This window comes from Onychomys torridus, chromosome 21, assembly GCF_903995425.1.
Source record: "Onychomys torridus chromosome 21, mOncTor1.1, whole genome shotgun sequence".
In the NCBI taxonomy this organism is placed as follows: domain Eukaryota; kingdom Metazoa; phylum Chordata; class Mammalia; order Rodentia; family Cricetidae; genus Onychomys; species Onychomys torridus.
The window spans coordinates 8,136,074-8,149,035 of NC_050463.1; the positions used below are offsets into that span (position 1 = coordinate 8,136,074).

The 12,962-nt window shown below is 40.2% G+C and overlaps 1 protein-coding gene across 2 annotated transcripts; it reads right to left on the reverse strand.

Annotated features, from left to right (window-relative positions):
- LOC118571648 (zinc finger protein 124-like) lies at nt 1-12,721 on the reverse strand. Of its 2 annotated transcripts, XM_036170840.1 has the most exons (4): nt 12,571-12,721; nt 3,408-3,534; nt 3,140-3,200; nt 1-2,485 (listed from the first exon to the last, which is right to left on the reverse strand). In XM_036170840.1, exons 1-4 carry the CDS (start codon nt 12,571-12,573, stop codon nt 727-729), a joined length of 1,950 nt encoding a protein of 649 aa, XP_036026733.1. In that variant the 5' UTR covers nt 12,574-12,721; the 3' UTR covers nt 1-726. The 2 variants fall into 2 exon arrangements, with proteins under 2 accessions (XP_036026733.1, XP_036026734.1); XM_036170841.1 differs by lacking the exon at nt 1-2,485 and having other exon boundaries at nt 3,136-3,200.
- Between the last annotated feature and the right edge of the window lie 241 nt (nt 12,722-12,962).

The following is a 12,962-nucleotide window of genomic DNA, read 5'->3' on the forward strand; positions in this document are numbered from 1 at the left end:
ACATGCATATACATATAGCTTTAAAAAGAGATTTTTTTTTTAAGCACAAAAATGTGAAGCATGGAGTCCAAAAGGTTCTTTTAGGAATGAACTACCAATGCTGGATGTGGAAGCAGACATCTTTCACTCAAACACTCTAGAGTTTGAAACAGGAAGATAATTGGATCAAGGCCAGACTGGATTACAAGGCAAGACTATTTCTGAAAAACAGAAACAAATCACTAATAAATTCGAATAAGTACAATATATATATACAAAGTTTTCTTTAGATATTGGATTTTCTAAAACAAACAAAGAATTGTATTCAGTCCTTTACATTATTGACATTTGTGGAAATTAATACATGAAAAGTTTTCAAAGGACTGTCCCACTATTTTGCTACTACTGAGTTCCTTGTGCCTTGACAAGGAAAGATTTTATTGGGGAAGCTTTGTACATATGTTTATATTTGGACATCTCTTCTAGTCAAACATACAAACGTATTTGTTCTTTTCTTTCTTTCTTTTTTTGAAACAGTCTTACTATGTAGCCCTGAATGACTAGGAAATCAATATATAAAACAGATTGGCCTTGAACTCTGATATTCCCTGCCTCTGCATCTCTAATCTTGGGATTAAAGGTATGCCACACCATGCCTGCTCAAACATGTTCTTTCTTAATCCATGAATAGGACTAAAGATGTTCCACATGTTTAACTTTATAGTTCTCTCCGAATGCAGTCTTATATTATGAAGACTTTTCAAGTTCTGAATTCAAGGTTACTGTCTGGTGAGTTCTTCTATGTCTGTGGAAAGAACTATAATAACTGAAGGCTTTCCCACATTCTGTACATACAAAGGGTTTCTCTCCGGTGTGACTTCTTTCATGTGATTTAACATAACGAAAAGAACGGAAGGGTTTCCCACATTGTGAACATATAAAGGGTTTCTCTCCAGTGTGGATTCTTTCATGTATTTTGAGGTAACTAGGAGAACGAAAGGCTTTTCCACACTGAACACATGCATAAGGCTTCACTGTAGTGTGAGCTTTCTCATGCCTTCTCCAGGATATGCGACTACAGAAAGCTTTCCCACATTGCTTGCATAAATAGGGTTTTTCTCCAGTGTGAGTCTGTTTATGACTGTGAAAGGTGCTGAACCAACTGAAGGCTTTCCCACATTGCTTACAAACATAGGGGTTCATGCCACTGTGAATTACTTCATGTCTTCTTAAATGATACAAAGAAAAGAAGGCTTTTCCACATTGTTTACAGACATATGGTTTTTCTCCAGTGTGAGTTCGTTCATGTATTTGAACCTGACGAGAAGACCTGAAGGCTTTCCCACATTGTTTACATAGATAGGGCTTCTCTCCAGTATGAATCAACTCATGGTATTGAAGGGAACCAAGAAAAGTAAAAGCTTTCCCACATTCCTTGCACACATAAGGTTTTTCTCCAGTGTGAGTTCGTTTATGAATTTGAACTTGTTTAGGAGATCTAAAGGTTTTTCCACATTGCTTACATACATAGGGTTTCTCTCCACTATGCATCAATTCATGGTATTTAACTGAACTGTGACTAGTAAAGGCTTTACCACATTGCTTACATACACATTCTCCAGAATGAATTATTTTATGTGTTCGAAAAGCACTTTCACAACTGAAAACTTTCTCACATTGCAAACACACAAAGAGTTGCTCTCCTGTGTGAGTCCGTTCATGTTTTCGAAAGGCACCTGAAGAAGCAAAAGCCTTACCACATTTCGTACATTTATAGGGTTTCTCTCCACTGTGCATCATTTCATGGAATCGGAGTGAACTACGATCAGTGAAGGCTTTCCCACACTGCTTACACACATAGGGCTTCTCTCCGGTATGAATTCTTTCATGTGTTAGAAGGGAACTCGAACGGGCAAAGGTTTTCCCACACTGTTTACACATATAGGGCTTCTCACCTGTGTGGATTCTTTCATGTATTTGTAGTGAACTAGGAAAAGGGAAGGCTTTCCCACACTGTTTACAAACATAAGATTTTTCTCGGCTGTGATACTCTTCATGCCGTCTAAAAGAACTGGAAGAAGTGAATACTTTCCCACATTGCTTACATTCATAGTGTTTCTCTCCCATAGAAGTCTTTTCATCATTGTGACCTGATGTGAGACAGCTAAGGTCTTCATTACAGGGACTAGCTTTAGGTTTCTCCTTGGTGTGAATTCTTTTATGTTTCTGGAAGGTTGTGATAGAACTGGAGATGTTCCCAAATTCCTTATGTTTATTCAACTCTTTTCCATATTTCTGAGTGTCATACAGTTTGTGTCCTGGGTCAGGATGAGGAAGGACATTTAGAGATAAGTGGCCAATAACCACTTCTTCATATACATGGTTTTCATATGTGGGAACTCCTGGACACGATTTCTGGTTCAGGACATACTCTGGAGTCCATTTCAAGATTTCTGCAGACTGATGATCTTCTGTATATTCACAGAGTCTTTCCAACAACTTGTTACTATAAAAAATAAAAAGTGCATTACTAAAAAATTGTTTATTGATGATTTATCACAAGAAGTGTTAATTAAATCCCCTGTAATAATTTTGAAAAATATTTGAATTGAATGCTCTGCAATATGGTTTAAGGACATTTACAATAAAAACAGAGGTAGTCATGTGTAGTTTTGCTACACTGTCTTCATTACAGGCGAATACTGAATGTCTATATTACCTTTAAATACATTTTCAATACTTAATACTGTATACATTTTTTATGTACTAGAGACTGAAATGATGTCAGATTCAGACATACTTCTATATCTATTATGAGTTATCTTGACGGTTCATCCTATTCTAACATTTTTTTTTAATTTCATATACAATGCATACCCAAAGCCTGGAGATAAATCAATACAACATTTTAAATAATATAGAGTAAAGATAGTATATATGAATATGATAAAGTATTATTTGTGGTATCGTCATGCTCCAATTATTACTAATACTAGGATGTTCTGATTGCTGAAGTTAATGTGTAAGCAGTTTTGGAGAAGATTTGTTAAAATTAAAACTGTTTGGAGCAAGATTTATTTATATCTATCACTTCTTTGTAAAGTGTGCCAGTCCACCAAGATTCCTGAGGAATATTGCTGTCTCCTGGGGTACAAATTACCTTAGTTTTCTCCAGAGATTTTCATATTCATTTTCAATGTTTTGGTGTTCCCATTTGTTTCCTAAAATACAGACCAAGAAAAATGGATTACTTCTATAGGGAAAAAAAGTTTCTAGCTAAATTCACAAATTCACAGTATAAAGTGATTCCACCAGACATATTCACCCACAGTGTTCTTTTTCCATAATCTAATTCATACAGAAGGATTGATGAGGAAAAAAACACTTGTTCTTTCATTGACTAAGTAAGAAAATAATGTCATCTTCACCTATATAGGCCAGGTTCCTCAAGTTTTCCTGCATCACATCTTTGTAGAGGTCCTTTTGAGATGAATCCAGCAGAGCCCACTCCTCCAGGGTGAAGTTCACAGCCACATCCTCAAAGGTCACTGGCTCCTAAAAAAACACATATATTTCCAGGAGAAAGGGTGAGTCTTATAGTACTAGAGATCTAGACTTAATTCATCAGAACTTGATATGATGCTATGTTCCACATGTATTCAAGTCATGTCCTTATTCCATACATACAATTTCATATATATGCTGATTTTTCATATAGCAATTCTAACAGCAGATTGGAGATATCTGGTAAAGCAAAATCAGAATGAGACTACCCCTTGTGCTGAAATTCTACAACACAGGTTCCCCTGCATTTTTTATAGCAACTTTTACATTACTTAATACCCAACAAGAGAGTCAACACTGACTATCGTAAGACTATATAATCTTATGCAGGCTGGAAAAAAATCTTCTACCTCTCCTGTGGTATGGAAACTACACTGGGAAGAATTCTTCTTCACTCTAAGAATGGTATAGCTTTTCCAAAGAATTGATGCCAACCATATGCTACTTTTATTTTTTAATTTATTTTAATGTATACAGTATTCTGTCTGCATGTTTGCCTGTACACCAGAAGAGGAATCAGATCTCATTATAGATGGTTATGAGCTGCCATGTGGTTGTTGGGAACTGAACTCAGGAACTTCTGAAGAGCAGTCAATGCTCTGAACCTCTGAGCCATCTCTCTAGCCCCCTGTTTTTTAAGTGCAGATTTCTTTGTGTCTCATTTTGTTGTGTTGGGACTATGAACATAAGATTTTGAGGCTAGACAGAAGTTTAGCAGGGGAAATTCGCAGTATGTTTGTGTGGTCATCAGAAATTAGTGATTGGAAAACACATTTTTTGCATGAAGAATCTTAAAAGAAGCTGGCTTAGTGGATACAATTTAATCTCTTGTCACAACTTGTTAGGGACCTTAATATATCTTCAGTGAATGCACTGAAAAATGTTTGGAAGCATGTACCTGGCTTCTTATAGATCACTCTTAATTTAAAAAAAAAAAAAAAAAAGAAAGAAAACAAAAACCTAAAAGCTGGCATGGTGGTGCACACCTTTAATTTCAGCACTTGGGAGACAGAGGTGTATTTCTGTGGGTTCAAGGCCAGGGTGGTCTACATAGTGAGTTCCAGGACAGCCAAAGCTATGTAGTGAGATCCTGTCTCAAAACAATCAAAAGATAAATAAATAAAATGAAAATTGAATGGAATTCATGAAAGATAATCCACAGTACTAGTAAACAGATAAGAAACTAGAGGCGATACATTAGTATTAAAAGCCATACTTGCTTGCAGAGGCAATATGTTTTTCTAAAGATAATCTTGTCAAAGACAATAAACACATTGTGCTTACTTAGTGCAAAAATGATAAAAATTATGTATAATTTTCAGCTTTTAGTACTTCCTTCTTGTTCCCAAATCTAGACAGTACCTTTCATAAATCCACCTTACAGCTTTGTTTATAAAAGAATTTTTAAAAAACGTTTAACATTGTTGTAAACTACATTAGGAATATTAAAATGGTCTGGGCTGGGGGAGTGGTTCAGTGGTCAAAAGCACTTGTTGCTCTTGCAGAGGGTTGAATACCCATATCAGACAGCTCAGAAACAAACAAACAAAAAAGTCTCCAACTCTGATTCACATTGGCTCATTCTTACTTTTCCTTGGTAAAACATTTTTCATGTATGGGCTGGAGAGATACACTTGCCACAGAAGTCTGTTAACCCAAGTTTAATCTCCAAAATCCCTATTAGAAAAACAAAACAAACAAAGAAACAAAAAACCTGATTCCCCAAAATTGTACTCTAACCTTTTAAGAGTGTGTGTGTGTGTGTGTGTGTGTGTGTGTGTGTGTGTGTGTGTGTGAACATATATATGTCAATGCACTTGCCCCAAGCATGCATGTATAGAGACCAGAAACTGTCTTGGATTGTTTTCCTCTATTACTTTCCACATTTTTGATATGGGGTTCCTCCCTAAACCTAGCACGAGTTCCAGCTAGAGTTGTAAGCCACCAAGAATCCACGATCTCTCCACCACTGCCTATCTTATTTACCCTTCTACTATCCTCCACACCACTCCCACCAGCACTGGGGCTAGAGACATGCCTGAATTTCGGTGATCCGAACTCAGGTCCTATGTATGCAAACCCTTTATCCGTTGAGTCATCTATCCAGCATAAAGGCTGTTTTATTAGAAGGAAAATGCCTTTTAAAATATGTAAAAATAAGATTTATAAAAAAGGAACCATGAAGTTTACAAAAAAAAAGTTTTATTAAAAGTTATAGATACAGGGGGCTGGAGAGATAGTTCAGGGGTTCAGAGCACTTTCTACTCTTCCAGAAGGCTGGGTTCAGTTCCCAGCACCCACATGACAGCTCACAATCACCTGTAACTCCAGTTCCAGAGGATCCAACACCTTCTTCTGGCCTCCACAGGCTCTAGGCACACATATGGTGAACAGACATACATGTAGGCAAAGCACCCATACATATAAAATAAACATAAATAACTCTTTTTTAAAGTTACAGGTATGATACATATTTTGGTAAAAGTTAAAGAAAAATGGTATGTACAATTTTTTAAATAACCCACCACCCCCATTTTTTTTTTTTTTACATGCAGACTTCTTTGCATCTCATTTTGTTGCCTTATGACTATGACCATAAGATTTTGAAGCCAGACAGAAATCTGGCAGGGACGATTTCTTTCATTGGTTTGTGAAAACCTTGTATCAGTAGTTGACCGGCTGCTTGGTTATCAGCTCTGACAGGCCCCAGCATGACCTTCAAATAGTGGGAAACACTGTAAGAAGGTACTAACTATAGCAAAACTTCTGTTCTGTTCATTCCTCTTCTAGCTAGTACCAACAACTCAAACACCTCTAATAAGCAGACCTTCCATCTAAAATATCTTCAGCCATCGTATCTATGGGTTCCTTATATATGGATTTGACCAGAGATGCTGAGAGAAAAAAATTGCATCTCTGCCCATAGGAGAGAGAGAGAGTGCCAGAGAGCCAGAGAGAGTGAGAGACAGCAAGGGCAAGATAGAGACAGACAGACAGGGAGAGACTATGAAGGAGAGAAAGGGGGAAATGCTTTAAAACTGGAAAGGAATTTAAGTAGAATCCACACCCCCATCTCCAATATAAAGGATTGTGGCAAAATGAAAATAAAAACTGAGAGAAAACTCAACAGCTTAAATATGTCACCAAGGGCTTAAGTTCCCAAAATGACTTGTAAGAGGGACTGAAGAGATGGCTCAGTGAATGAGAACATTTTTGCTCTTTCTGAGCACTCAAGTTCAATTCCCAGAACCCTTGTCAGGCAGCTCACAACTGCCTTGACTCCAGCTCTGAGGGACCTGACACCCTTCTCTGGCCTCCTCAGGCACCTGCACACATGAGTGCATGTGCATGCGCACACATGCACGTGTACACACACACACACACACACACACACACACACACACACACCTTAAAAAAAAGATCTATAAGAGTAAAATTTCAGTCGAATGGTTATAGGTCACGACTTTAACCCCAGCACCCAAGAGGCAGAGGCAGGCGGATCTCTGTGAGTTTGAGGCCAGCCTGGTCTACAGAGTGAGATCCAGGACAGGCACCAAAACTACACAGAGAAATCCTGTCTCGAAAACAAAAACAAACCGTAAAATGTAACTTTGGCTCTCACAGAAGTGAAATCTTAATTGAGAAAATGCCTCAACAAAATTTGCCTATAGGCTAGTCTGAGGGCATTTTCTTCATTAATGGTTGTCATGTTAGGATCCAGCTCACTGTGAGTGATGCCACCTGGGTAGGTGGTCCTTGGTGATGTAACAGGCTGAGCAAGCCATTAACAAGCCAGTAAGCAGCACTCTGTGGCCTCTATTTCAGGTCTTGTCTTCAGGTTCATGCTTCCACAGGGCTTGGAGAGCTCAAGTCTTAGACAATGTGTAAAGGATGAACACACTTTATCAAACATGGAGGCTGCACCGTGCCAAGAGAGAGATCTTCATCAGGATCGAGTCCTGCACACTGTCCTGCTAAGAGTCACAGTAGCTCCCCCAAAGTGTGTTTAGTTTGAGCCCTCACTACTATACTTATACTGATGGTGGTACTATCATAGAACAGGAAGTAAAAGTTAAAAATCTGGGTATGGGCCAGTGAGATGCTTCACTGGGCAAACAACTGAGCACTCGAGTTAGTTCCTGGGAAACTATGTGAGGAGAGAATGGACTCCAGAGAGCTCTCCTCTAACTTACATACACATTCCATGACAAACAGACCTCCTCCCCGTGCACAAGAAACAATGAACTGTTTTAGAAATTATGATTGCTCTGTAGGGCAGAGTTTATTTATTTATTTTGAGTCAGGGTCTTACTATGTAGCTCTGGCTGGCCTGAAACTCACTCTTTAGATCAGGCTGGCCTGGAATTCACAGCAAACAACCTACTTCTGCTTCCTAAATACTGGGATTCAATGCCCAATGCTGTGGATTACTGATTGACAAATAAAACACCGATTGGCAGTAGCCAGGCAGGAAGTATAGGCGGGACTAACAGAGAGGAGAATTGAGAGAACTGGAAGGCAAAGAGGAGGAGACGCCAGCCTGCCATCCAGGGAGCATGATATAAAGGCAGCAGGTAAAGCCATGGAACACGTTGCGACATATAGATTAACAGAAATGGGCTGAGTATAAGAGTAAGAGCTAGACAATGGTAGCCCTGAGCTAATGGCTGAGCAGTTTAAATAATATACGTGTCTATATGTTTTTTTTATAATTGGGCTACGGGACTGCCAGGGCTTGGCAGGACCTGGAGAGAAAAACTCTAGCTACAGCCCAACTTGGGCAGACTTTAAATTTATCTAAAGCTTAATCACATGTTAGAAAGTCTTTTATAAGTAATATATGCTTAAAAGCAGACACTGATAGATTATTTGTTACTGAGACATACCATACTCATGAAAAATTTAAAGATTCTTCTAAGTTGATAGACAATACTTGATTGATTAAACCAAAAGTTAAAGCAGTCTTTAGACACTATTAGACTCTAACATATTAAATAACTCTAACATAGTAATCAGTTAATTGACTCTAATATATTAATAATTAAATTAGTAGGCTCTAATATAAAGAGAGTTTTTTCACTGTTGACATATCTTTTCCTATCTCCAGAGTATTATTTGCCTCAGAAAAGGCTTCCAAGTCTTCCTATTTCTTATCCTTCTTGGCTGCTGTTGATATGGCATGCTCTGATGTGCTCAGCTTTCTGCCAAAGAATCCTTTATTGCTAAGAAGCTGAGAGGACGGCTGCTTTGATTCACAGCAGCAGGAAACTATCTACCATACAAAACAGCTGCTAAGGATATAAGGGTTATTACTACGGGGGCGGGGGCAGTATGGGGACACTATGGAGTGTTATTACTATGGGGGGGCACAGTATGGGGACACTATGGAGTGTTATTACTACAGGGGGGGACACAGTATGGGGACACTATGGAGTGTTAAAAGAGCACAACTGTAGTTCATTTTGCAAAAAGGAATCTGTGTATGCACAGGTAAGGAGCCCAGAACATACACAGTACACACTGCTAACCGTTTCTGTATTGAGTTAACCTTTGATTTAGGGTGACACATGAGGAATTCAAGACTGGGTGGCCTTGATGTAAGAGACAATCTCATACACAGAGAGGAGGGGATATGGAAAACAGCACCAACACCATAAATCTCTGAGACAACACTGACCTCCTTGCCCAGAAGGGCAAGAATAAACTATGAAATCATGCACTGCCTTTCTTTCCTGCTCTATATAACCTGCTGGGTAAGACAGATCTTTGGGAGGTCAATCCGCTGTCTTCTCAGATTGCTGGCTCTCTGAATAAGACACAGTTTTTGGATTCAATTCCTAGCTCTGTTCACTAGATCTTGAAAGTGATACATAGCATGGACCAGTTTCCCAGTTCACTTTATCTTCCACCATACACACAATGATTAAGGCAAAGAATCCACAACTCACAAACCCAATTTTCAACCTTATACTAGTGTTGTATATAGGGCAATATTAATTCACTCAAAATTCAAAGTAGGTAATACTCTGATTATTGATAAACACATGAAAAGCTAAAAGGAATGTATACACATACACTTGTCCACACACACACTCACGCACACATGCTCACACGCACATACTCACTCCACTCTGTGTTCTTCTGGATGCAAATCCAAAGGAGATGAGGACACACAACAGACCCCAGCACATTCACTCACCCTGTGAGTGACTCCTCTGATCTACATATGCACAATGAATTTTATGTGAAACAAACGGCTTGCTGCAGGCCTCATCATTCTAGCCACTCAGCTACAAATCACGAAAATTGCTATCACCTCCTTAATCACAAAAGAAAATGCTAAAACGTTTAAATAACCCAATATTTTATTTAAAAAAAAATTCTACCAAGAGGGAAGCATCCAGGCAACCCACTTTGCTCACAATTACACAAAGAAACTTTCGATCAAAAAGTTAAATAGTGGGGCTGGCGGAATGGCTCAGTGGTCAAGAGCCCTGGTTGTTCTTGCAGAGAACCTAGATTCAATTCCCAATACCTGCATGGCAACTCCACCTAAGGGACCCTCTTCTGGACTCCACAGGCAGCAGCCACACACGTAGTGCACACACAGGCAGGCAAAACACCCATACACATTAATAGAAAAAAAAAAGTTAAATACTAAGCTTATTAAATACAGAAGTTCAGAAACTGCCTGAAAGGCACTTATGAGAAACAAAGACACTCTGATTGCATAGGAATCTCCAAGAGTTCTTGAAGTACTGGGCCAAAATACAGGACAAAGACCACATACTCCATTACACTGGACACGCATATGAACCACAAATACTTAAGCCCTTTTCTACATTATATTCTGAATAGAACAGCACTGTGGGTACAAAACTGAACACATGAGAAGGTTGGATTTGACTCAAATACTGCAATCCTGGTTAAAGGCTATATTCACACAATTCTCCATATAACTATTATCACCATTATTACTTCTGTTATGGTTACTACTGCATGACTGATGGTGATCTAGGGAACTACATTACTAGAAACACCCTTAAGTTTTAACCCAAATAAGGCCTTCAACATTACCACTTTTTCCTCAGCGCTGAATACCTGAATTTATCAGTAGAAACATCTGGGTAGATTTTCCTTAAGTGTATCTTCTTGCTGTAGGCCTGTGATCATTGACCTACCCCAGCCTGGACCAGCACACACCAGTTCCTGATTCTAACCCAAAAGACACGATGACCTCAGAGACAAACTTTTCTCTGGTAGCCAGTGGTGGAACCCTCCATTTCACCAGGCTCAGGTCCTACATTCCATTTGCTCCTGCTCATCCTTATTCACCACTGTTTTTTAACTCGCTACAAGAGACAGTCCTCTTTAGCCCAACCATCGGGAAGCTCATGAACCTACCACACAGGGCTTCATCCTATTGCAATATTCCATTCACACACAATCACGACCTAACTTGATGAAGATTCTTCATGTTAAAACAATGTTTAGAGGGGCTGGAGAGATGGCTCAGAGGTTAAGAGCACTGGCTGCTCTCCCAGAGGACCTGCATTCAATTCCCAGCAACCACATGGTGGCTCACAACCACCTACATGAGAACTGGTGCCCTCTTCTGGCATGCAGGCACAATACAGGTAGAACACTATAAATAATAAATAAATAAAATCTTAAATACATAATAAATAAATAAAATCTTAAAAACAAAACAATGTTTAGAAACAACCCAAGGCCAACAACATTATGATAGGGATCAATTCGAGCCACCTGTGTACATGGATCTGTGAATTTTCTAGTGAGTCTGGCACTGTCAGAAGGACTTGGAAAGTTGGGCACTTGTTTAGAGTTGTAAGAATCCTTAGGCTAAGGAGAAAGGTCATGGAATTTAGAGGAAGCTGAGACTCATAGGAAAAGCAGATGCCAATGAAATGAAAGAGACAGGGGACTATCAGCTTTCTGGCTGTGCCAAGCCTACAGTGACTCTATTTTGTTAAGTGACAACTGTGCACTGGTTTATTCTGTATTAATGTCAACAAAACACATAAGGCACAAATTGATAATTTGTCTCAATAATACCAGAAAATAAATCAAACCATAAAAAAAAAAAAAAAGCCTAAAACTAATTCATCAACCTAATCAGATGTAAACCCTGCCTGAGACTATCCGAAGTGTAACTGGCTTTTATTGAATGACCACAAAAATGTCAAGTGACAGGAAAAATATCACAGGGAAGGACCCCTGCCTCTGCACCAGGACTCCAGATCCAGTGCAATTTCTCCTACCACAGACCTCGGCTCACTTCAAATAGCCTGCGCTCGGGACCTGCATTGGACATCTCTGAATCCTCCTTGCTAAGTCTTAATCAGTTCACTGCCTCCAACTTGAGGAGAACCTCTCATTGTCTTCAGTCTCTTTAACCATTTCCTAGACATTCAGGAACCTGTACATTTGTATATCATTGTGAGAAATGTTCATGTGTAACCTGCCTGCCTGTTGATATTAGTGGTTAAAATTGAGATGAAAGAATCGGGGTTGCCAATGGCCAGCTCACAAGGACAGTCGCGTACTCGTCAAATCGCAACCAAAAGAAAAACAAACCCGACAAAGGCTGTGAAATGACTTGTTATTAAGTAAATTGGGATCTTGTGGAGATATAATGGTATCCTACTTTTCTGACAACGTGCACAGAACCCGGGATCACCACACCTGGCGGCTGTTCCCTTCTCCCCAACCCCCCACTTCTGCACAGGAGCCCTAAACCAAGTATCCCCACGACTCTCCGCCTACACAGCCCAGACTGCAAAGACACGGGCGCCCAGGTAACCCGAGACGCTGTGGCACTGGGCGCTCAGCAAGGGACAGGACCGCGACTGTGCCTGCTGACCCAGCTCCACCCAGCGGACCCGGGCAGCGCTGCCCAGCGGAGCCCGATGAGACTTAGCTCCAGACTCCGCTGCCTTAGGAGGCCGCGTCCCTACTGTCGCCTCTGCTTGCAGCAGCCTCCTCCTCACGCCCTGCCGCACATACCATTTTCAGAGACCGGGAGTTCTGATGTCCTCCTGAGGCTCCTGCAGTCAGACAAGAGGATGCAGATACCGAGGGAAGAAATCTGGGGGCCTCAGCCAAAGACACAGGACGACAATATGGCGGGGACACACAATGGCACCCCAAATGTTGTGCAGCCTCCGTCACCAAAGACCAAAACTCCTCATTGGACAATGCACACAGCCACCAAATGTTCTCCCTGATAGGCCAACAATCCGTGCGCCCGCCTCCTGGATCCTGAGTGACAGGGGAAGCATCTCCTTCCTCGCAGGTTAAAGTCATTGAGAGTCCCAGCAGAAGATTTCACAGCTGGCCCTGCTTACTACTCTGGAGAGCACCTGGCCCTACCTGGGGAAAAAGTGCATTTAAAGCGC